This window comes from Paramisgurnus dabryanus, chromosome 5 (assembly GCF_030506205.2).
Source record: "Paramisgurnus dabryanus chromosome 5, PD_genome_1.1, whole genome shotgun sequence".
Lineage (NCBI taxonomy): Eukaryota > Metazoa > Chordata > Actinopteri > Cypriniformes > Cobitidae > Paramisgurnus > Paramisgurnus dabryanus.
The window spans coordinates 17355974-17382996 of NC_133341.1; the positions used below are offsets into that span (position 1 = coordinate 17355974).

A 27023-nucleotide genomic window follows, 5' to 3' on the forward strand; every position below is an offset into this window, starting at 1 on the left:
ATGGGGGTGTTAATATCTGCAAGTTATTTACTATGAAGGCACAAATGAAACAACACAGATACAGCAGCTGACTTCCATAATGACAAATAAACTCTTACGTGTGGAAAAAATCCTCTGCCTTGTACTGTCAGACATTTTAAGCGCAAAATGATTTAAGACATGTTTTTTGACGTTAAATAATGGAGCAAATATCAGTAATATCACTCGTGCAAACACTAGTAAATCATGTTGCATGAATCATTTAAATACTCTCTTTAAATAAATTTTGCGTCTGAAAATAAACTCCTAGAAATGCATATGCACAAAGGTCAGTCGCAAAAATAACTAGACCACACATTTTCAGCGCTAATTATCCACTGCTTGTCTTTAGTAAATCCCGACAGTCATTTTTTAACGCCAAAATGATGGTTTGCGCTGGCTTAAGCTGTTAGTAAGTATGGCCCTAAATCTTAAAACTCCTTCAAGAAATGGTATTAGAAAGCTTGGGCTGAGCTGCCTAACTTTACTTAAAACTTGACTGTCAATTTTAGGTAAAATTTTATATACCTGTATAAGCTATTTTATCTTCCTGTTTTTTGCATGGCTTGCATGTCTTGACACCCTGTTATAAACCTATGTCACAGATAGTTGTGGCATAATGGCTAGAGAGTCAGGCTTGTAACCCAAACATCGCTGGTTTGCATCTCACGGCCTGCAGGTTGTGACTGTGGTATCCTTGAGCAAGGCACCTTATGCCGCAGAACCACATATCTCAATATAAATGGCTGAATAATGTAATAAGATACACATAAAAATTGCCTCAGGGACATTTGTTCTAATTCCCCAAAGAATACCATGTGCAAGATCCAAAAATACAGCTTTTAAACATGATTGACAACAACAAAACACCACAAATATAACAGCAGTAACCTTTGAGGAATAAGCTGTCATTGTACAACACTAGTAAAACCTTAGTGACTTTCTACTGCTGTCAGTATTACTGCTGACATTTACTCTCAGGACATTATAGCTTTAAAATATAATATCAGAGGTGTTTCTGAACAGTGTGTTTATTTAGAAAGTCATCATAGTTACAGATTAGTTTTTTTCAGATTGAGACAAAGTAGGACATGATATAAAAAAGAATAATTTTGCATTCATGTGCTGTTCTGTGAAGAACTGTGTGCAGGGATTTTTTTATTTGTTTATTTAATTTTATTTGAACCCCAAAATTAACTTTGGCTTACATAGTACTTGTTTCTGTCAATTTTCAATGCTTATAGAAACTCTGAAGTCTGCAAAACTTTCTTAGATTGTCAGTATTTATACTCCCGCAGTTTACATGTATCTAGTACCTGAAAGATATTTTTATAAAATACTAAGATAATAAAGTCCTTTTTATTCATTACTGCTAAGAAAAAGCACCATAATACATATTTTATTTCCTTTACTGCATAAGAAAAAAGTATGGAAATTTAGACAAATTGTTTCGTTCAAAAGATTACATGCTCTTGGTTCTTAATGTAATGTCTCCTCAAGCATTCCAGTTAGCAGTGCAATGAATATAAATATCCGCTATGTCAAACAGTTTCATCAGGCTAGTACTAAACAGACAGACACGTTTTAAAGCAAATGGGACTGAGAGAGATGGGATTTTAGTATTTAATCATTTATAAAGGGTGTGCAAAGTTATAAACAGATGTATTCTTCTCACAGATGAACACACTCACGTAATGACAAACCAGAATTAAATATTACAGCTTTGAATTACAATTAATACCGAGCCCCTAAGGTGACATTGGAGTTAAAAAAATCTAAAATTTAGTTTCATGTGCTCACGTGAAACTTTCATTTGCTCACGCGAAACTGTCATGTGCAGAATGTTTTTTTAAGTTTAGTTTCGCATGCTCACACGATAGTTTCACGTGAGCACGCGGTAGTTTCACGTGTGCACGCGGAAAAAAACTTTATTTAATTTTTGCTCCATGTCCCCTTAGGGGCTCCGTAAATGAAACCTTCTCAAGCAAAAATCACACGCTTCAAAATTTACAACACAAACTCATAATTAATATTTTTTCTCCTTCACCAGACACCAATAACCAGGCAATGGTTTTGATTCAGAAGAATGCATAAAAAATATGCTTACGAATTCTTCTGCCCATGCACACATGCCTGTCTCTGAATCTGTTCCTTAGAAACAATAGCCATCTCATCTTTACTTCCCTTGGGCCCATGCACTAAATAAACGGTAAGTGCCCACATTATGTGGCTTACATAGACTGTGCACAATAATAAGAAAAATCGCCTGTTCGAAATAGACAACAGACGACACAAATCCACTCATGAGGTCATGAGGCTGTTCATATTTCCATGATGGAAAGAGATGGAGGATACTGGCCACACAAGTGTGAAATTCCATCAGAGGATTTCCTGGATTAAATGTTTCCGGCTTATGATGGCAGATCATTATTGACACACACACACAAATACACACTGCACCATCACTATCCCACAAGTCTTAAACTGTGTTACTCACGTTATGTGTTGTTTCCTCTGAGCGGGATCCATGAGTCGCAGTGTATCTCTTATTACCCCAACTTTCACCTCTTCATCGACTGGACTGGGTACATATTCAAACACACCAGCTGACACCTGCCAAAACAGTGTCAATAATAAACATCCTAACAGACTGATGCTTATACCACCATTGCTCTGATTAAACACAAGTAGAGTCATAAATAAACACAATGAAAAGATCTGAACAGCAGTAACTTACTGGATACAATATGACACAACTAAAGCAATCGAAAAAATTTTGGGGCATTTTTTTACTCAAACTACATTGATAGAAGATTAGCAACCTTACCTCTTGTTCATGTTCTATCCTCATGCTGGGATTTGCATTGACCTCCAGTAAAAAAGGCTTCAAGTTCTTCATCAGCAGGATGTCAAAGCCCAGGATCTAAAATGGAGACCCATCATCTTTTATTATTTTTTTTATTTTTTTTAAATACACTACATTTCTTAAAAGAGGCTTTTAACATTAAGGGGTGGTTTCCCAGACAGGGCTTAGCTTAAGCCAGGACTAGACCTTAGTTTAATTAGGAAATATAACTAGTTTTAACAAACATGCCTTACTAAAAACATTACTTGTGTGCATTGGGCACTGATGTATTTTATGTCAGTGCAAGTAGTTTTCAGTTTGAACAGTTCTTACATTTATTTTAGTCTAGGACTAGTCTAATCCCTGTCCGGGAAACCACCCCTAAGAGTTAAAATAAAAATGGAATAAGAATCAATGGTTTTCATGACATCATTCTGTACTTCAGCTTCTCATCAGACTGCTGCATGTGAGGTAAACTAAACACGATTGTTTATTTTAAAAAGGTGAGGGCCACTCATCACGGCGCGCCTTAACTTCCTGCTTCAAGTGGAAAATACGTCAATGCATTGAAGAAAGCATCTCAGTGGCTCTTAATTTTCTCTTTAAAGCCAAAATATGTACAATTTTTGTAATAAAATATCCAAAAAACACTTGAAAAGTATGATATACTTAATGCAGTTGTGTACATACATAATGCCAAGTTCCCAAAAATTTGTAAATCCAGAGAAATTCCTGTTTTAAAATGGCTCGTCCCTCGTCTCCCTTGCAATTGTCGCCCTTTCAATGACTTAATATCCATGCCATCCTTAGTTTCTGGCAACACCAGTAAACAAATGCGGAAGTGAGGGTTATACAGAATCTAACAAGCAGCTGTTGTGCCTTGCAGCTAATGCATTATGATAAAATAATGTGATCAAATGGATAGGTAAAAAAACAGTAATTCATTACCTCATCCATGAACATGATTAGCGAATTGCATATGTCACAACATATTGCACAACATCTTCCATCGTTCCACTCTCCTTCATAACGTCATTAGGCTTTGCCTTTGTTATTGTGTAATAGTGACCTCTAGTGGTAAAAATCTACATATTGTGGCTTTAAGTCAATTATATGATGTGGTACTCATAATGTTGACATTTAAACTTTATATTTTCTGTAAAAGGGGACCAAAATAATGGAGAAATAAGGAATTTAGGTTTGTTTTATGAAGGGTTTTGACAATGCCCCTCCTTTAAACATCACCTGCAACCAATTCGCAAGGTTCATTCAGCGTTTTATTTTGTATGTGCTTACTGTTGGATCTAAGGGAACATTTTAAATGCTCCCTCCTCTGGATAATGTCTGCTTGTTTTTGAAGAAAATACAGTATGTGATCTTTTTACTTGATTGCAGCCTATCTAATTGCATAAATGCCACACACATACAAAGATATGAATTTATTTGCAACAAACATACCTGAAAACATGTAGGTCCTGGTTTGCCTGGTGGTATATCCGCTTGGTAATAAACTTTCAGTTCAGGCACAAGTGCAATTACTGTCTTAATAACCAAAGCAATAATGTCAGACCAAACTTTCTTGATGTCCACTCCTTTAGATGCCAGGCGATAGAGAATGCTGGAAAATGTGCGTTTACTGCCTGTGCTGCAGCTGTCAGAATGGACAAAATTGCCACTGTGCACGTTAAGGGAATAGTTTGTAAGGTGCATAAAAACATGACTGAGGTTTTTCTGGCAGGGCTCCTGGTAGGGTTCGGTGCAGAACCTGGACAGACCCTCTTTAGCGATGTAGATTTCCAAAGGGTCCAGTGAACGGACCAGAACATATAGGCGGATATCAAACTTCAGTTTATCGATGAGAAGGGGCTTCTGGATGTATTCTTGAACGACCGCTTGCTTGATCTGAGAACCTGAGATAACCCGAAGGTCAGCAGGGTCACGGATGAGGTAGATGCCGTCGCCCTGGGAACCGCTGTCTGGTTTCACAATAAAAGTGGGTTTGAGGGTGGATTCATTATCTTTCAGGAGACGAACCTTGAGAAGGAGGAATTCAAAAGAAACAATGTGACATGATCACACTTCTAGCTAATTCGCTAGGAAATAAAAGAGAAAAAATCTTAAACATGACATGTCATTATTACACATCACACTAAAATGCTTAATTCTGATTGTCCAGTCGCGACATTCCAAGGTTCGCTATTTTCAGATAACTACCGCTAAAAACTATTAACTCACAGTAACCCAGATGCTGCAAATCATTTTGTAATTCCGGTCTGCATATTTTCAACTGAAAACTTCCAGCAGGTCTCTGCTGCCCTCTGCAGCTCCCTTAAAAAATGTTACTTGGACACAATTTAAAAAAAGTTTTTCCTGATAAACACAAAAGTATACATTTACAGTACATGTAAACATCAAGTAAAAAAAACAAGATTTTGAGAAAAATAAATAAGCAAATTAGTAAATTTAGCCAAATGGTTTAATTTATTTACCAGTTAAAGATTAAATCTGGGAAAACTGATATCTGTTTAAGGGCTTGAACATGCAAATCCTGTAACTACAAAGTCTCTGAATCAACCAACTTGTCACTCACAATTAACATACATTGTGCACTGAACGGCTTAGCCTAGTTTTACTGGCTTTCTTTCCTAGAAGACATATAGAAGACATGTGTGACCCAATGCAAATCTATCATTCTATCAATCTACAGTTCGTACCTACCTACTGTACCACCTACCTACAATTCCTACATATATACAAAGATATGTATGTTCTGTCTGTTAGACATCCACAAGACATTTTTTTTGCCTTCCTCTTTGTGTGTGGGCTGTTACTTATTCTCCAGGACATGAAATTACAAACTTATGAAATGTCTACATGAAACCACTGTGAATGGAGTGGGCCACTGCTGTGTGAGGAAAATGTTTACATATTATGGAACAGAAGTGATTTTAAGGGAGCATGTGACTGAACTGCTTAAGGAGTGATATTTAATAATGTTTGGCACAATAGCCTGTGTGTGTAATTCACTAAATTACTTTGGAGCAGTTTCTGGGATAAGACTTATAGTCCTAGACTAAAATGCATGTTTAAGCTGTCTTTATTTAAAAACACCTTCCCCTACTATATCTGAACATATACTGCATCAGTGCCATTGTTTTGTCTCAAGATGCCCATCAGTATAGTTTTTTGTTTGTGCTTAAATGTCCTAATATAACTAAGGGCTAGTCCTGGATTAATCTAAACCCTCTCTGGGAAACCGCCCTTTTGTGTGTACTGTAAATCACGTTGATATACCATACTACTGAATTACCATATTCCTATTTCACATCAAAAATATTTTAAACAAAACCATTGTATTATCAGGGCATCATGTCTAAAATAACAATATCATGTTTTCTTTGTTAGTGGGAATATAGAAGACTAAACAGCCGTCAGATTTTTTCCTCCAACCTTTATATTAAATGGACATTAAATTGTTTGGCAATGTATAGCTTTAAGTTTGTGATGTCATGTACTCTCTGAGGTTTGTTATGTTGCTGAGAGTTCCCTATTAATTTTACCTGTGTGGAGAAGAGCTGATATTCCTCAGGCAGTATCCAGGAGCGTGGGTAGAAGTTGTACTCCTCTGGGAACAGCTCCTGCATGGTACGAACCGCACGGCTCAAATTGATCTTCCGCAGCATCTCTATCATTCCTGGTCAACAACATGGCAGTAGATGAGGAAAGAATGAGCAATCAATGAGAAATGATCCAAGGCCCAGATAATAAGTTCTAGCTATACAGTATATCACTCTATTGGGATTATTCTATTAAAATATATTCGATTTTCCCAGCAGTTTCATTAAATTAAAGTCAATGTTGGGCCTCTTAATCCCCAATAGCTTTATAAAGTGTGCACACACACACACACACACACACACACACACACACACACACACACACACACACACACACACACACACACACACACACACACACACACACACACACACACACACACACACACACACAGCTTGGACAGGCTGTCTGTGTGCAAGTAACTGTTAATAGAGCCATGAAAACAGCAATGATACATCCAACCCATGAGTCAGCACTTAAGACTGTTTACTGGCTTAAAAGTACAGGGTCAGATACAGTATAAATGATTAATAACCTTGCTTTAAAGGTAAACAATGTTGTCTAGACTAACAATTACCTGAAGTGTTTATTTTTCTTGGAAATAATATTAAATACCCAGAGCCATAATTTAGAAGGTCATCCTTGAAAGTATAAATTAATTAGACATAAATCTATTTTGTTTTTATTGCTATTTAAAATGTCTAAGGGTAGTTACATTTGCACAAGAAGTCTAAGTTCTGTAACTGAAGAATTCAGCAACTTTAATATAAGTTTTACAGTAAATGCATTCACATAACCTGCTATGATATTAAATAGATAGTTAAATGAAACCAAACGCTATGCCTTAATCTCATAGATTGAATAAAACAATGGACGTAGTATCCGTGACGTTACACAAAGGTTTCTGAAGAGCATGGTTGAATGGGCGGAACCGACATTACTTGTGTGTGTGTGTGTGTCAAACACACGTCACACCCGGATACATTTTTTTTACAAAAAGGTGGAACATGGGTGGAGCTGAGGTGCCTGGTGCCTGGTTGCTGAAATCACCCCAGCTAGGACGACGTTAGTGACCGCAGTGGCAATCCGGCTGCACTTAAGTGGCCACGCCCCATATTTATGTCGAACTTTAAGGCTTAATATAATTTAAACAGAGTTACAAAAATGAATTCCCCACACAATTGTCATGAAGGTCAAATTAGCTATATAGACCACTTTTTTGTATAAAGATGTAAAGATATTTTACTGTAAAGTTGGGAATTTCAACATAGGGTGGGATTTACTCCCTGTTGGAGCCTGTCTCTAGTGGCCAGTTGATGAATTGCAGTTTAAGTCACTTCCATATTAGATTCAAGAGAGAGACCAGAAGGTTTCCGCTTGTTTGATTTACAAAAATTTGCGAATCATGGGTTGTAATTAACTTGTGAGATGTGGCGTGTTACCAAGAAAAGTGCAACATTTTGTGAGGTTTACCTGGAAACTTGTTGACTTGCCCAGAAACTATGTTTTCGGTGTCATGAAAAGAGACACCATGCCAGTAGATATCACAGGCTGTCCGCCTACCCATCGGAAACTGCAGGATCAAAAGGAAAAAGGCAAAGTGACTGAAGTGAACTGTCAATCACAATACAATAAACATGTCATGCTTTTGACAAGGTTTCATTCAACAACCAATGCATTTACAGTATGATTAAATACACCAAAATTTAAAAAAACAAGACTATAACCTATAATTTGACAAGCCATTTCAACTTTTTACTTTTGCATGGCTGAGGGCTATAATATCAATGACTCTAAATTACAAATATACTTTTTAAAAAAGATAACATTTGCTACAGATGGCTGGGTTAAAATATGTACCAAAATTAATTTATGGTCAAGTATGGTCAGTATCTGTTATGGAAGTTCTTGAAGGTTTTTTGAAAGTCCCATTATGAGCTTTAATGTATATTTTTGATAATACTTCATGAATTTCTGAGGCCTTATAAAATATATTAATATATGACACCTACAGTGTGGGGTAGATTATTAAGGGCACTAATCAGCATGTTGTAATATGCTGAGCATAGCCCAGGTTATGTAGCTAAGCAGGATTTTGGGAGGATTATGTCACTGTTTAACAAGCTAATGGACAGCAAGGCAGTGTTACTACATTAAGTGTCTGGCACATGACAGAAATGTGTTCAAAACATGAACATTTTAAATGAAACCATTTCAGCTGCTTTAATCTGACAGACAACAGTTTTATGCAGCACTATTACTCATTTAACTTTCTGCACTAGACCTTTGAAAGTAGTACTTTTTTAATGCATTTAAAAAGTTTTGGCCTAAGTTGACAACTTATAAAAACAAGTTGAAATGGTTTAACTTACTTTTTTAAGTTACAGTAACAAAAAAATATATATGTTGATTTGACAAAAATTCTGCATTTTTACAGTTTTCCTTCACCTGGTTGTGCTGGAGGCTGTGTATAATTAAACATTTTAATGTACAATCCCAGATTAATATTGATATCTGTATTAGATTCTTCACATTTAGTCACCTGAAGCAAAATAGACATTTATTTTTAATTGTACAAATTGCATGCTTGGCAATTTATTTACAGTTCTGATTAAATTATAATTTTTTCTAATTTCAGATGTTTCATGCCAACAATTTTTTGCCTTTTAAACTTGAAGATTACGGCTGAGAACGTTTCAGCTGAGCTAAGTCATGAGGATTCCTAAAAAGCATATTTATTGATGGAAATTGCTGTCCCAGTTTAGAGTTTAGCAAGAATTTTAGTGTCATTACTAAAAATGCCTGGGATCCCCCTCTCCGCTCAAAGTTGCAATGAGTGGATTAGGACTTGAGGACATCACTTTTCAACCCAATCACATTCAGCCTTATCTTAACAATGTCAATTGGAATTGTTTAGGTATAGGACACATGAAATTGTCACAAAACAAACATTGCAATGAGAACTAAAAGAATAAAAGGTTTTGCAATTAGGGGTTAGCGCTTTAGTATCATACAAAATGTCACCTCAAATATTTCTTCCTCCATTATCTTTAAGTCCATACATTATGAACTGCTGATTGATTATTTGGTTTTATCATTATTTATATCATCATATAAAATACCTGTAGCTCACTTAGAACAACGCAACTGTTCAATGGAAGGGATCACATAGACTGATAATGTACTTTATAGCCTGAAAGCACTGTGAGTCGCTTCGGATGAAAGCGTCTGCCAAACGCATAAATGTACAATAAAGATAATGTCCTCTCACAATAATACCCTACATGAAGTTTATTTAAATAAGTTTGGGATGAGCATAGTCATGTAATCCAACCTATTAGTGCAAAGATGTCTTTAAACATAGCCGTCCCTTACCCCTGTCCCTTACCACTGTAGTATCCCACCTCCACCCCATGACCTCTTTCACACAGTAATTTCTTTAAATTACCATGAATTTACCAGAATGACTTTACTAAAAATGTGCAGAAATTACTTCTAAACTTTCAAGCTATGTGTTGTTTTTCTAAACAGTTGCGGGTTATGACTTCATATCCATGGTCCGTATTTTGTTGTTTTCACTTCATTAGGTGACTTCAAACGTATCTGAACTGGAAAAGAGTCGCAACCTGCGTCTTGAACAGCAGTAATGTTTACACATTAGGCTTTACAGAGAGTGTGCAAAGGACGTGGGCAATTCGGCAAATAGACGGTAAGCTGTTTTAAACAACTTTGGTGAAGAAATGTGGACGTTAACTATGCTAGACTGTGAGCAGGGTGCGTGTGGAAACGTCCATAAAAATTGCGGGGTAAACGTGTCATCTCTGTATCAAAACGTTACGATTGGCCCAAAGCTATTGTGTTCTGACTTCATCCATTCTGCCGGTAATACTTATTTTCTGTTCACACATAGTGCACTTACCAGTAAAATAAATTACTGGAAATCTTATTACCTCTTACCTGTAAATTGGCAGCACTGATTTACCAGAAAGGTTTTGTTCACACATGATCTGTTAACTGCAATCTACCAGTAAATTACCAGTAAAGACTGTATGTGTGAAAGGGACTACTCTCTGCTGATATTTATCCTAGTTAAAGAGGGAGGAGTACTCTAGGTTTGATCAAATAATCTGAGCTCTTCGGTCTCAGACACAACGCCAAGACACACACCCTCCTCCATCTACTGTAGGTGAACCAAAAACAACTGATAATGGCTCTCAGTGATGTGTGTCGAGTTCCTGCTATGAAAATACTAATACTTTTATCAAATGTTTACAAAAGAAGGAACTCAGTGTGCCTATATCTTTCTCTATTTCTGTTTTAGTACATGATAGAAAGTGTAAGGCTAGATCAAATCGTGTGGCAAATCAATCTAATCTGCTGCCTGTGACTTGTCAAACTAAGATCTCTGTTAGGGAAAAAAATGGTACTGTTAAGTTAGCACTTTTAAATATCTGTTCACTTAAAAACAAATCACTTCTAGTCAGCGATTTAATAGCCACAAACAACCTGGATTTTATGTTTCTAAATGAAACATGGCTAGAAGAAAGCTACAGTGCAACAGTCCTTAATGAAACAGCCCCTCCTAACTTTACTTTTATGAGTGTCTGCAGAACTGCCAGGAGAGGTGGAGGTCTAGCTGCTCTTTTTAAAGATGTCTATCAATGTAAGCAAGTGTCATTTGGGAATTACCCGTCTTTTGAACATCTAGGTATTGTGTTGAAAGGTACCCCACGCATTCTACTGATCATTATTTACAGGCCCCCAAAATACTCTCCAGCATTTGTTGAGGACTTTACAGAACTGTTATCAATGATTTCCTCAGAGTTTGACTGTTTTGCTATTGCTGGAGATTTTAACATTCACATAGATAAGCCAGAAAGCAGTATGACAAAAGATGTCACAGCTGTTTTAAATACTTTTGATCTGACTCAACATGTACATGGACCCACACACAATCGTGGACACACTCTAGATTTAATTATCAGTAAGGGTGTAAACATTTCATCAATTGTGGAGGATGAAAGGATGTAGCACTGCCTGATCATTTCTGTATTTTCTTTGATATATTAATCTCTCCTACTATTGAAACTAAATCTGTGTCTGTCAAAAAGAGATCCTTAAATGAGAACACCAGTGTGCTATTTATGAAGGCTATATCTTTAACACCAAGCATATCTGCAGACTCTGTTGATTTTCTCCTTGATTCCTTTAATTCGAAAGTTAAGAGTGCAATCGATGATATTGCTCCTGTAAAAGTCAGGAAGAAGAATGGCAGGCAAAAATCACCTTGGAGAAACTCAACAGCGGTGAAGAATATGAAGAGACAGTGCAGAAAAGCTGAGCGCATGTGGTGGAAGACAAAACTTGTAGTCCATTGTAATATCTATAAAGACAGCCTTCGTGCTTTCAGTGTGGAACTATGCAAAGCTAGACAGACCTTCTTTTCAAATATTATAAACAAAAACATAAATAACACACACACTCTTTTTGCTACTATAGAGAGACTAACAACCCCCCCAAGTCACATTCCAAGTGAAATGCTCTCAGACAGCAAATGTAGTGAGTTTGCTAACTTCTTCTCTGAGAAAATCAATAATATCAGAAAGGTGATCAGCACATCCATGAGCTGCGCCGGGGTCAGACAAATCAGACCACAACATCAGAAAGTAGTTACGATGTCTGATTTCGAAGCAGTTGATAGTAAAATTTTGGAAGAAACAGTACAGCATCTTAAAACCTCAACCTGCGCCCTTGACACACTCCCAACATCTTTTTTTTAAAAGTGTCTTTAACTGTTTAGAAGATCTCCTAAAAGTGGTAAATTCATCACTTATCTCCGGGACTTTTCCAAAGTCCCTTAAAACTGCAGTTGTTAAGCCCCTCCTGAAAAAGAGCAACCTGGATAACACTGTATTGAGCAACTACAGACCAATCTCAAATCTTCCTTTCATAGGCAAGATCATTGAAAAAGTTGTTTTTAATCAGCTGAACAAATTCTTAATTTCTAATGGTTACTTTGACATTTTTCAATCTGGTTTCCGACCACACCACAGTACAGAGACAGCACTCATAAAGATAATAAATGATATTCGCCTCAATACAGACACAGGCAAACTATCAGTGCTGGTGCTACTCGACCTAAGTGCTGCTTTTGACACTGTCGATCACAACATACTTCTTGACAGGCTCGAAAACTGGGTCGGGCTTTCTGGGGTGGTCCTAAAATGGATCAAGTCATACTTAGAAGGGAGAGGTTATTATGTAAGTATAGGTGGCCATAAATCTGAGTGGACATCCATGACATGCGGAGTCCTGCAAGGCTCAATTCTAGCGCCACTCCTGTTCAACCTGTATATGCTCCCACTAAGCCAAATAATGAGAGAGAACCAAATTGCCTATCACAGTTATGCAGATGACACTCAGATCTACTTAGCTCTATCCCCTAATGACTACAGCCCCATTGACTCCCTGTGCAAATGCATTGATGAAATTAACAGTTGGATGTGCCAAAACTTTCCTCAGTTAAACAAAGAGAAAACTGAAGTCATTGCGTTTGGAAACAAAGATGAAGTGCTCAAGGTGAATGCATACCTTGACGCTAGGGGTCAAACAACTAAAAATCAAGTCAGGAATCTTGGTGTGATTCTGGAGTCTGACCTTAGTTTCAGTAGTCATGTCAAAGCAATAACTAAATCAGCATACTATCATCTCAAAAATATCGCAAGAATTAGATGCTTTGTTTCCAGACAAGACTTAGAGAAACATCACCAGCAGGGTGGATTATTGTAATGGCCTCCTCACTGGCCTTCCCAAAAAGACCATTAGACAGCTTCAGCTCATTCAGAACGCTGCTGCCAGGATTCTGAGCAGAACCAGAAAATATGAACATATCACACCAGTCCTCAGGTCTCTACACTGGCTACCAGTTACATTTAGGATTGATTTTAAAGTATTATTAATGGTATATAAATCACTCAGTGGACTAGGACCTCAATACATTACTGATATGCTCATTGAATATAAACCCAACAGATCACTCAGATCATTAGGATCACATCAGCTAGAAATACCAAGGGTTCACTCAAAGCAAGGAGAGTCAGCTTTTAGCTATTATGCCAGTCGCAGCTGGAACCAGCTTCCAGAAGAGATCAGATGTGCTCCAACAGTAGTCACATTCAAATCCAGACTCAAAACACATCTGTTTAGCTATGCATTTACTGAATGAGCACTATGCTGCGTCCGAACTGATTGCACTATATTATATATGCACTATTTTAATTATTTTCTATTTCTCTTGTTTTTATTCTTATTTTTAACTGTTTTATACTTTTCCTGTTTTATTCTTTTTCACACATTTAAACAGTTTTTATTAAAATCACACTTATTTTCTTTTAATTGATATTTTAAATTCATGTATCTTTGATTTTTGTTTTCTCATTTCTATGTAAAGCACTTTGAATGACCTTTGTGTATGAAATGTGCTATACAAATAAACTTGCCTTGCCTTGCCTTGCCTTGAGCTCAGAGCCCTCCACTCGGACAGCAGGCCCAATATGCTTTGTATTATATTTGATTAGGGCTGGAACGACGCGTCGACGTAGTCGATTACGTCGATTACGTAATTACGTCGATTTGCCGGAAATGCGTCGATGCGTCGCACTGTTTACATTTTGAAATGAAGGCGGCTTCAGCTCCGACCGGGTGATACAAGTGTTATACCAAACAGACAGAACGCGATCAAAAGTGTGGGAATACTTTAAGCAGAGACCAAATAAAACACATACTGTGTAAAACTGAAATGGCATACCACAGCAGCGCAACACCTGTGTATGATCATCTTAAAAGAAGAAAACCTGGAGCTCTCCGACCTCAAAATGACGAGACGTCAGCGTAAGAATTTGAACTATTACAGTAAGTTTTTATACTTACTCTATAAACAATAGAATCAATACATATTGTGCTTAATACAGCTGCGTTTACATCTTCGTTTAAATCTTCGTTTAATACGAGCTGCGAGACGCCTGACAGACGTGACATTGCATCGCTTCTGGGCAGTGTTGAAACAGTAAATAAAGAGCAGGACATGTTTTTATATTAAGAAGTTATGAAATAATAAGTTACTGTCACATTGAGAACTGATAGGCATGTGCCCGCGTGCACTGAAAGCCAGCTGGCAGTGCGGAGTTCCCAATGAACGTCTTTTTTGCGAATATGTGCGCAGATATTACAGAAGCTCGTCTTGTAAGGTATTCCTGACATGCGTTTATTTAAAGTAACAGCGGCGTAAACGCTGTTTATAAAATATTAGAAGATCATACTAACTGAACTTGTTTTTTACCCGGAACTTAAGAAAAGTTAAATGTTAAAGTTAAATGAGAATGCAGTACTACTAATAGTAATAATATTAACAGTAATAATATAACCATTACATCTTATATAAGGGTTCATGAATCACAATGAACTTATTTTTACTTCAGTCTGAACTAATGCTGAGTTAATGCATGTACTAATCATAAACTAATGTTTAAAATATTAATATATGCCTATTTTATTGTTTAAGGTGAATAATGCCTCTTTTAAAGTGGCACTGCCACTTTATTTTTCATGTTGAAAATGTTGGTTTGTGTGTTTGTTTAATTAAGAAAATGCTTAAATAAAATGTTGGCGTTAATGGCAGATGTTACATTTATTATTTGTTGGGGAATTATATGTATTAAAAAATCATTAGACTATTCGATTAATCGAAAAAATAATCGATAGATTAATCGGTTGAAAAAATAGTCGATAGTTGCAGCTCTATATTTGATGTTAAAGCTAACTTAAAAAATAATACATAGAGGTGTTGCAGTAATACTTTAATAGGGCCTTGCATTAAGATACTGAGAAAGAAAAAAACAATAAAGATTTAAACCTAAATTGCTCACTAAACTTAAAAAGACTGATAGTTTTGGAAACTTTTTGAAAACCATGGGTGGGAACACCTACTGCCTTTCAAAAAGCCTTTAGTGTGCCAGACAGGATAAATGGTGATATAGATACACTTAAACTTGAAACCAGGCTTTAACAAGGCAGCTTTGAATTACATAGGCTCATAATATTTCAGTGGAGATGAGAAGAAAGGAGTGAAGACATTCACTCGATGGGTCGTTCACTATGTCAAACCTGCCAGGTGTCACGCACCCCACAGCAGTTTGTGCCTGGGATAGTTTGACAATAAATAATATATTTATGAGCATTTCGTTTTTAATGGCCACTGACTTTACATGGTCGGTCAAGTGTAACCATATGCGAGTGTTGTTCAACTTGTGCTGAAGGACAAAGTTAAAGGCTGTCAATGTCTGTTAAAATATTTAAACCAAAGACCGTATATGTGTTTTCATCGCAGTTACCAAAATTATATTTTTTATTAAGTCACATTGCAGTTGATTTCCATGGATATCAAACTAGGTCTAGGAGAAAGTATGTTTTTAAAAAAAAAAAAAAAAAAAAATTATAATAATTACTGGTGATGAATAAGTTTGCTTGTGGATGAAAGTTCTATACAGCTCAATATGCTTCTTCATCTGCTGAGTTCACACTTTCTGATCAATAATAAATTAATTTGATTTTATAAATAAAGATTTTTAAATTAATTTTGATTCAGAAAGATCTACTAATAAATTATTCAAGCAAGTCTGTGGACTGGCTTAACTGATTCATAGAAACAAACTGACTAAAAACAACAAACAATAAAGCTAAATATGTTTCTATACAGACAAAGTCAGAATCAACATTAAATCTGCTCAATTTAATTTAATTTGTAACTAAACCTTGAATTTATAAGATCCAAAATCTCAATTTTCTCTGTTTTTGTTACTTTGCCAGGCCTGGAAACATAACTATAAAGTTCATTCATACATTCAGTTTTTTTATGATCATTGCTGTGTACAGTAGATGGGGTGTGTTTGTCTGCATTGTAAACTGATATATTATGAAGTTGATGCAGAAAAAACAAGCTGATAAAATAAATTTATGTTAAAAATAGTAGCGTAATGTCAAAGTTTCACATTGGATATTCATACCTCTTTCCACTTCAGTTCCCTGATGCTGAGTTTAAGCGCTTCGAGGGACGTCTTCGCTTTAGATATGTCCACTGTCACAGTTCTTCTCTTTTTGACAACTTTGCTCCCATCCTCTCTGCCACGATCCTCACATTTTCCATCGGTTTGTCCCGGGCATGACTCAACGTGACCGTTTGCAGCACATTTACTCCTTAAAATCTTTCCCGTCCCCTTAACCTGAAGGTGTTGCTCATTGCTTACACGGTTTGTTGCTTTCTCTCGTAAATTATCCGACTTCATATCCGACACTTGTTTGCCGTCCGCTTTGCTCCTGCTTTTACTCCGACTTCTCCCGTTTATGCCACTCCTGGAAATGTCTCTCCGAGAAGTGGGGACATCAGCGGGTACAGAAGACTGTAAGGCCGGTGACAGCTGCTCCTCCGAGGCCTCGGTCTCCACAGCATCTCCAGGCGCCTTCATTTGCTGGAGCTCACTTTTCACTTTCTGGTAGCATTCGCTCATAGTGTGATCGTGTAATAATCTAACATTAACGCTCGAATGATTTGTTATGTCATCTTAGAATGGTGAATTATAACAGGGTAATCTACTAGCACGAAGAGCTAACATGGACCATCTGGTGTTCTCCAAATAAAACCACAAAGGCGCATACTGCATAAATAAAACTGACAAACATGGAGCTAGATAAACTAATGTGGAGACACAAGGATGTTGAGTCCATGATTATAACCAAAACATCATAAATATGCTTTCAAGTGATGAATGTGCTAAATGTCTCTCTAATCTAACGGGACAGGAGTGGCTCCAGGCACAAAAGCTCTCCAGTGTCCTACAGTTAAATGCATTAATCGGGAATAGCCTAAATGTAATTCCTAACTGCTTATAATAACTAAAAGCAGCAAAGACACGCAACTCATCCCATCTTTAAATATAAATACTCAATTGACGACATATATGGCAGAATATATATGGAGATTGGAGCTGAGCATGCCTGGATTTATCACCGCATTGCCTCTCGATCTGTTTTAAAGTGCCGGTGAAGCAGCATCTGTTATAGAGATAGGGCTAATTTTACGCGCAGTGATTTTAAACGTAGCCTACACTGATTTTGAAAACGTATCATCAAACGAACACATGATGCGCATTTAGGTTACCTGCCGTTTTTTAACGTAGACATGTTTTATTAAAGATGAGTTGATGGGACCCACACAGAGAGAAGTGAAACTCGCCGTCTGTCGTGGCTCATGCAACCTGCTGGTGTTTTGGTGCTGTTGACAACGCAACTGACGGAAGCCGTCGAGGTACCAGACAGCAACATATTGCCCTGAATACACATTACGCGAAGCAAAAAAATAAAAATGACTATATTTTCCAAAATTCTGCAAAATGTTTAATTTTGAATCACACATTATTCTATTAGCATGTTATTTTAAGAAAGACTAAACATAACATGAAGGTTTGAAATTCTTTATACTTCCCACATTAAAAAAAATACTGCTATAGTGTGTTTGAACCGTATTCAATACTAGTGTACTATATTACTTTTCATGTAGTTTTTTTTATAGTATTTTATTTGTTTTTCATTTAATGGCATTTCACTTATTTTGCTGTTGTGGAGGTTGAGAAACAATTTTAATTGTTTAATTTCCTTCGTTAGCAGTTTTTAAAGGCCTCGTTATACTTTACATAACAGATTATTTTACTTTATTTTTATGATTCTAGTTGAATTATTTCATATGTGCAATTTGCAAAAAAAAAACTTTTCTGATAAATTTGAAATATCACCTTTAATATTCATTGCGTCTATGATTCAGTAGGTGGCGCACTTGTATCAGAATAGATAAAGATGATCTCGTCCTCATTTGCACGTTTGTTTTCTCATAGAAATCAGTTGTTATATACCTTACCACCACACTCACCTATGGATATCCGTTGATTTATAGAATAAGTACATGACTGGTTTAATTATTATAAGTCACAAGGACGACCAACTAAAATAGATCACAACTATTTTTAATGGAAAATAAACTCTACTCTAAAAATCGCTAGATGGCGCTATGCTCATTAGGATAGAAAGAATGTCTACTACAATATACCCTCTCAAACTAGCCAACTCAACTCAGGACAAACTCAACAAGCATCATGAATCGTGATTAAGAAAAACCTTTATTTTGACACTTTTGGAATTTAGGCACAGGTGAACAGGCTATTGGTGTTTTTTCCATTAGATAGCTCAAAATTAGATGTTACAAATCTAATTAAATGTATCAATAACATGCATATCAATCAAAATATCGTCAATATTAGGACTTTAAAAAATATAAACACCTATAGCAAATCTAAACTCCCAACTTTGTGTTGGAAAACATTAATCTGCAGACCTAAATATATTATCAAAGAGATGAAAAATATTATAAAATATATGAAAATATTGTACGAAAATATAGTGAGCTGTAAACAGAGCTCAAAATAGGTCAAACGCTCTAAGCCAGGGTTTACCCCCAGGGGGGCTCCAGGAGGTTCCAATGGGTCCCCAGAAACTTTTGAGAAAAAAAACGCAATTTCCTTATTACAGTCTTCTTTTTTTAGTATATCCCTGTAAAGCTGCCGACACAAGATGCAGTAATTAATTGCATTGAAAATGTTTCTTTTCAGGCTTAAATGCCTAAATGTAGCCAATTGTATTCATAGACCTGCATATTAGGTAGGGGCTACCTCACAAATGGATATTTAGTGGTCCTTTTGCATTTTAAATCCTGCGGGTATTCTGTAGTTTTTAGTATTGATCTCACGCACCACTATTTCTATTGCAGTTTATGAACTATAGTGGAGTCCTCTTTTATTATGCTAAAAGCTGTTGCTCAAAGACTTGAAGGTCGCTTCAAAAGCAAGCGGAACTTTGCTCCATGTGAATTGCATTGGCAAGCGATTGCGTGTAAACAAACAACGTCATTAGCGCTAGATTTCAAACTCAGCAAAGAGACGTGAAGAATTCAGCCATTGCGGATCTTTTAATAAACTTCTCCACAGCGAGACACTTGCTGTAGTCAGACTTGTAAAATAAACGCAGCTGATGGCTGAGAGGGGGAAAGAGGCGCCCAACCCAATTCTTTTGTGCTGCGAAGCGCCTTGTGATTTCATTGAGATTTTCCCGGGCTGGTAGACGCATACTATAATGGACTCTCTCGCATTGTATCTCCCCGTGACTCGTTTTCGGCTGGTTAAAACGGATAAAACGGTCTCTAGTTGTCTGTTGTTTTGACCCTTGGGAATTGGCAGGGCATTTCTCTCTGATCATCAGGACAGGTCCCAATGAAAATGCACGGGAGAAACAGGTACAACCTGGTGGACGATGTTGCAGATTCACGGGTCCCGCTTCATAACGAAGAAGCGTATCAACACGGAATACACTTCCAAGCCAAGGTAAAGCAAAAACCATGATTATTGTAAACATTTAAGTTTTATTGCGGTTACTTTATGGCGTATACACAGGTCGCACCGCTGAGTAAATTTCACATCATATTCAGGATCGTGTTTTGAATCAAGAATGTTAGCCTGTGGGAAACACATGGAAATTAACCTGAATAGATTTAAAGATTATTTTCGACTATTTTGTCTTTGTATCAACTTTCCTTTAACATGCATGACTGGTTAAGGTGGTAGTTTAACATACTCAAGAAGTATGTAAACCTCTTGCCATTTATTTCTGTTCATGTTAGATTTGACTTGGATTTCTGATCCCGGAATTCGGAGCATTTTATCATTAGTGTACCCACGACCAAAAAAGCTGTCACTATAGGTTTAGACTAGCACCTGCCAAATTCCAAAACTTTCTATATGGTTTTGTAAATAGTTTTATAGCTTAAATTCTTTTATGCAATGCAAATAAATTACAATAAACCATTTGTAAGTGCTAGAATATAAAATAAAAACCTTAGTTTTGTTTAAAATACTTACAGTAAAACATTTATATCCTGCATGCAGTTTGTCCAGATCCAGAGCATCAATCCAGCATATCATATAAAAATCCCAGATAAGTCCCCAGTCTATTTTTAACAATGTGTTCTCTAAATGATATGACATTCTTGCATATTTTATTCATATTACAGTCAAAACTTGTAATAAACACTATGTTTTCTCGAAGAGCTTATCTGTAAGTCTTTGAAATAGCCAAATGCCAGAGGAAACCTAAAGCTTTGTATTCTGAGGCACTCTGTAGCCTTCTGCAGAGTAATTTTAGCTCCAATTTGTGATGCAGGATTATCTTCCAGGAATTTTACTGGTTACAGATGAAAAGCTTTACAGACACTTTTATAGTATTGCTTTAAAGCTCAAATTGGTGGTATAATTTGCTGATCTATTGCCCGATTTGCAGTTTTTTTCTAATAGAATAAGAGGTAGATTTGGATATTTAAAGCCAATACCTAGTTTATCTATAGATAATTAGCAATTACATGCATTAAAGCATATATACTTGAGAATCACACTATTTATTACAGGCACTTATTTACACTATTGTTCTTATTTAAAAATATGTGACCCTGGAACACAGTCATAATTTGCACGGGTATATTTATAGAAATAGCCAACCATACATTTTTTATGCCAAAAATTATAAGGATATTAAGTAAAGATCATGTTCCATTACATGAAGATATTTTGTACATTTCCTACCATAAATATATATAAAAATATATTTATTATCATAGGATGTCATGCACCACTTTAAAGCAATTTTCTCAATATTTAGATTTTTTGCACCCTCAGATTTCAGATTTTATATTTAGTTTTGTATAATGTATTTAAAATTGTATTAGATTTTGTATAATAATTGTAATTCGGCCAAATATTGTCCCACCTTAACAAACCATACATCAACAGACAGCTTTTTTCATTAAGCTTTCAGTCGATGTATAAATCTCAGTACCAAAAAATGAACGCTTATGACTTTGTTAGGGATCAGTGTTTGTCTTAGGATACACGATTATAATACGGTATGAAACATGGCCCGGTGGTGGCAGAATTTATACATGTCAGTTGAGTATAGTGGTCATGCTAATATGAGAGGTCGGCTGTTTGTTGATGTTGTTTTAGCTAAAACTTGAGGGCAGTTTTAAATTAGGCTACTAATTCCCTGCTAATGCAAAGGTAACTTTACCCAGAAAGTATGTTTGTGTCTGAGTTGTTTGCACAAATCAAACACTTATTGATTTTAGACTTGGGTGGCTTGCTTCAGTTATAACTGAATGCACTGGTTATAACATTCAAGCTTGTGTTTATTTTTGCAGTATGTGGGCAGTCTGGATGTCCCGAGACCCAACAGTCGCATGGAGATCGTCGCTGCTATGAGAAGAATCAGGGTGAGTTTCTCAGACGCTTTCACACACAGACAGACACAGAGAGTGCTGAGCAATCACTCCAGATTGGCTCCCAGCAGCTGTTTCCTCAGACATGCTTTTGCAGTGTAGATTCATTAGCTTGGATAAACTTGGCCAGAAAAGCTCCCGTATATTTATCACCTGTTCTGCAGAGTGTACCGCTGTGTGTGTGCTTTGTTTAGGATGTGTAGCCTGAAGGTATTTTTGTAACTGAAATTTGTAACGCCCAGCATATCACACACACACACACGCTGGGTTTATACTGGTGCACAGAAAGCCTTGTTAATTCCAAGGAGTGATATCCGCAAGACCATCAGCAAATGGATATTGGAGATGACTGGCATTATTTTGTGTCTCCTTTCTGTATGTACATGCCATATACCCGCATAGCATCTTATAGTTCAAACCACAGGCCATTTCTGAGCCAAATCAAGTTTTCTGATTTGTCACTTGAAAACACGGAGCTGGCTGTGTGCCTTGTTACCTTTAGAGCTTGTGACAGGCCCACCAGAAGATCAAAGTGTTTCAGCTTGTAACCCTTCTGCCCTCTGTGGGTGTATTAGTCTCTGCTTTCCCGGTCTCCTGTGAGCATATGGAGAGCTCAGATGCAAAAGTTGCTAAACGCCACCTCCATCACAAAAAAAGATCATGATATTGACCAAATGCTCTTGGTATGCTTTCGGTACGTTCATCAAATTTCCTTCAAATCTGCTTAATTCTGGCCTCAGCCATCCAGGTTGGTTGGGAAGAATTTGTAAACATAGGATTTTGTTTTTCGAGCTGTAAAAGTTTTACCTACTTAAAGGAGGATAACCGAATATATTAGGGTATTGACTGAATGTTTGAACCATTTAGCTTTATTCAGAAAGGGTTAGGGTGACTGGAGAGATATTGGACACATGTTTTTTGCCTGTATGCACTTAGAGGGTTTTGCAGCAAAATACAGTCAAATTTGTTAAACACAAATGAAATGCAAAAGTGATATTTGTGAGAATAAGGCATTTCAATAACTGAATAATAACCTTTTCATTGACATTATGGTGAACTGAACCTAAACAAAACAATTTGATTAAAAAAATTAATTTACAAGAAAACATGGCACTTAGAGGGTTTTGCATCCAAACTTTTCATACAGAAGGAAACGCATAACATTGGCACTAAATCCTATCAGTTGAGGAGCAGGAATATAAAGGCTGTTGGAAAAGTGAGAGGTTTGCCTGTCATAATACGACTCATCATATGACTGACGGAGTTGTTTTGGATTTTAGGGGAATGTTTTTCAATGCTGATATTATCTGGGTTACTGAAGTTCCCTTAGAGACAAGTCTGGAATTTATGTATGATCTGCTGTGTTTGATCTTGTTATACTGCTGCTGAAAGCAAAAGTAAATAATGTGTACTGACCCTCTTTCTCTTTTCCTCACTTTATCTTAATAATGAGCTTTCATAACAATTGGATGAGGCTTTAAGTGGCAATTAAGTACTACTGAGCACGCTTTTATTTTAGTGTGTGCATACACTGCATGTGCGCACCTGCTGAAACTGCAAAGTAATAGTTAAAAATAGCAATAGTTTATAGTAGATTAAAATAGTTTCTCAAATAGAAAAACTTTCCATGGCATGAAGCTGGATATAAGCATGTAGCCAGTCTGAATGAACAGTTGTTACAGATTGAGTTTTATCCTAATCAGATGCAACAAAAGATGCTACATTTTGGGTGCTTGTTTCTATTTCTGTAGTGTCCTGGGTTGTTGTCCCGCCAATACGAAAATCTGACGGGACCAGAATCATGCCTAAAAATCATCAACTACACATCTGTATTAAAAAATGGCTCCTATAGGACTGTTGTCAGAGCTAAAATTAAACCGTGATCTGCTTCCAATGAAGGAAACAACACATAGGTGTGTCTCCTGACCTTTGCAAGTGTGAATCTTTTGAGACATGTTCTTTTTTTCCGCTCTTTTTTTATTTATTATAACTTTAATTTAATCGCCTCTATTTGGGAAACACTATTGATCTCAACCAGCGAATACTGTAACTGAACATAATTGAGACTTTATAATCGTTTTGTATTTGTATTTCTCACTGGAACTGATTTAGAGAATTAGACTATCAAAAGTCTATACAGTGTGTTTATTTATGTGTCTCTTGAAAGCTTAATGTAATGTTATGGCTTGGAAAGTAGTAATGGCCTCTTTGTATACTCCTTGTGAATAATGTATAGTTTATATAAGGTCCCTATCATAAGTGAGCTAGTTATATAACTTCCTGTGCAAAAGATTAGTCGGCTTTTCAGGATGTCATTGATGACAGGATGGGAAAGCAGACATAAAATGTCTTATAGTGCATATTGATTTTACATATGCAAAATGAGACGGCAATGTCTAGTGATCCCTCTTTATACTACAGTACCTTTTGTGTACACACCGATTTCTAATGAGGATGTAAATTGTATTTTTTACATATGAAGTTGAACTATAGACTAATGCTTACCCTGCTCTAAAAACACATTATTGCATTATTATAATAATGAAAAACTATAATAAATATTTTTCTGTGTATAATTTTTACATTTAAAAGATCAAATGGTAATTGCACCTGCTTGGCAGAAAAATATATGGACTCAGCAAACTTTCAATAATATTATAATTGAGTCTTTTCCCCAAAAAAGTGCTTAAATTGCATAAAATAGATGAGTGTGTGCCCAATGTACTGCAATAAACAATTGATCACAAACACACATCACACACCGTGCCTCTGCAAGATATTAAATCTTCATGTGTCGATGCCAACTGCAGTCTTATAAAATCAGTCAGAGAGAATGTGATGAAGAAATCAGATGAAGGAAAGCGAGGAGGACAGGGAGAGGAGGTGATTGGATTGGGGGTAGTTGGTGTGTTGGGGGCAGAGGGGTGCTTGATATGGGTCTATGGAGAGAATGAATGGCTTCATTGTTTTGCAGTGGGCAAGAGACGGATGCAACGTAATGGCCTACATGCACTATCATCCGTAAGCTTGTTATCTCGTACTCACTCTAAACCAACCCTTATCTATTACAGGCTTTATACAATTCTTATTAAACACATTAGATTTAGATTTGAAACAGTAATAATCATATATGTATATTTTTATATATTTATGTAAAGTTACACAAGATTTCCTTTTGGTCTTGAATCTTCCAGTTTAATAAATAATCTCTAAATGATTGTATTTTTGTCTTTGCTAGGTCATATATTTATTTTATGATAACGTTTTATGATAAAAAGGAAATCCTGTGTGACTGTGTCTTAGTGCTCAGTCAGGCACACCGCAGGGTTCTTCCCTCTTCTACTCCCTTTATTCTTCTCTTATTCAATCTCTTTCTCTCACACTCTCTTTCACTTCTCAGGACTATTTCTAGCAGTGTTAACCAGTTATGCAAGACCAGTACCCTCATGTCACCATGGTAACCCCCCGACTCTGCTGAAACACGTCCTGAGTATTAAAACTTCAAGCTTGTTTGCACTGTTCAGCCAAACTCCGCCCACCTGACCCTTTTTAACGGCACACTCGGTGTAACTTTCACCTGCGCTCACTGGCACACCCATACAGAAACACGCACACGTGCACTGCACCACACAAACTCTATTATCTTGTGTGTTTCAGTTTGTTCTGTAATTGAGAAAGTGCCTTAGGGTATGAGAAAAAGGGGGATTATTGCACTTTAGGAAGATTTTTTATCTCTCCCTCATTCTTTTGTTTTTGCTCCGGTACTTGTTAGTTCACTTTCTTTATCTAACAGTAAGCCATTTGGCTGGACTGAGACCTTTGGTCTTTGTGTTTGTGTGTTAGAAATGACATAGGCTGTAACAGATGACAGAATGCATATAATCAGGGTAATTTCAATGATAATAACAACAACCATATAACAATGAATTATAAATTGTACTTAATAGAAACTTTTATACTTCATTTCTAACACTTAGCATAAAGCAGACCTACCTAAATATGTATATAAAAGCAAACATATCAGTCAGGTGTAGTGTATGGAAACCAACTCTAACCAACTGTACTGTAGCCTATTCACCTTTTTGATCTGAAATGACCAATAATGCATATGATTTCTTGAGCAAATAATTGAAAATAGCTTTAGAAGTGTTGCTGTGTTCATATGTCAAGTTTTTGTTACTAATAAAATTGTCTCAGGTCTAATGATAAGAAAAATGATTTACAAAGCAAATATGAGGAAATCAATATATTGTTGCACAATATGTGGTTTTCCAGTATATCATTTTTTTCCCATTATAGTAAATCCATAATTCTAATTGATTCCCTATCTGAAATATAGTACAGGTATGAATGCACATATGACATGGACGCAGGAGTGTTGACATTGTTAAAACACACTCCTGCTTGTTCTTCACATTGGACAGATGGTGCCCTCGTACTGACCTAGTTTTTTAAGTTGGCTATCTGTGTGAACACATGTCTTTGAAAAACACACACTCAAACAACACAGTTTATTAAACAAACTGAACATTGAGTCATTTTTGAAATGTGCACACCTGTTACTGTGTTGTTTATACACATAGTTAATTTACCGATTGGTCTTAAAAAAGTCAATGTTCAGATTATTGGAGGTTACTACATTAGACTTGTTGTAATGAATTTCAAAGAGATGAGAATCATTTTAGAATCTTGTTTTTCGTAAACAAATACTTGTAATGTAAAGACACCTGACTCTGCTAAAGGGGTTTTGTGAGATCTACAGATTTTTTTGCATCATCGGGGCCAGACACTTACAGCTAAAATTTTCAGTCAGATACAAATCATGTAGTCTGCTCCTAACCCAGAAATCACTGTACAGTTACAGTTAATTACATCTAATTATGTGGTTACTTATGATTAGTCACTTGTCATTCAAGTTTCAGCTAGTCTCATGTTAATCTTGAGTATGTAGTATTGCATCCTTATACTGTATATCCGAAGAGTCTTTAGTTATCAGATTTTTAAAAGACAGACAGATGCACTTACGATACATTAAATGCTCATTTTGTTTACATTATATGCACTTATGTGCTAATTGCAGACAAAACACATTTTATGGGTATTTACTTACCGCCTGCG

General features: G+C 36.4%; 2 protein-coding genes across 3 annotated transcripts in view; one reads left to right on the forward strand and one right to left on the reverse strand.

Moving 5' to 3' along the window:
- ttll11 (tubulin tyrosine ligase-like family, member 11) overlaps positions 1-17870 on the reverse strand; it is a 29399-nt gene extending 11529 nt beyond the window's left edge. Inside the window, exons 1-6 of the mRNA XM_065267049.2 lie at positions 16543-17870; positions 7955-8054; positions 6424-6557; positions 4322-4897; positions 2846-2941; positions 2516-2631 (exon numbers count right to left, since the gene is read on the reverse strand). Coding sequence (XP_065123121.1) covers positions 2516-2631; positions 2846-2941; positions 4322-4897; positions 6424-6557; positions 7955-8054; positions 16543-17043 — 1523 coding nt within the window. The 5' untranslated portion in view covers positions 17044-17870. The remainder of the gene's footprint in view (positions 1-2515; positions 2632-2845; positions 2942-4321; positions 4898-6423; positions 6558-7954; positions 8055-16542) is intronic.
- Positions 17871-19387: 1517 nt separating this feature from the next.
- LOC135748525 (carboxyl-terminal PDZ ligand of neuronal nitric oxide synthase protein) overlaps positions 19388-27023 on the forward strand; it is a 32001-nt gene continuing 24365 nt past the window's right edge. The window contains exons 1-2 of one of the 2 annotated variants that reach the window (XM_065266732.2): positions 19388-19962; positions 21828-21899. In XM_065266732.2, the coding sequence (XP_065122804.1) occupies positions 19852-19962; positions 21828-21899 (183 nt within the window). In that variant the 5' untranslated portion in view covers positions 19388-19851. The remainder of the gene's footprint in view (positions 19963-21827; positions 21900-27023) is intronic. The other variant, XM_065266733.2, reaches the window with a different exon arrangement.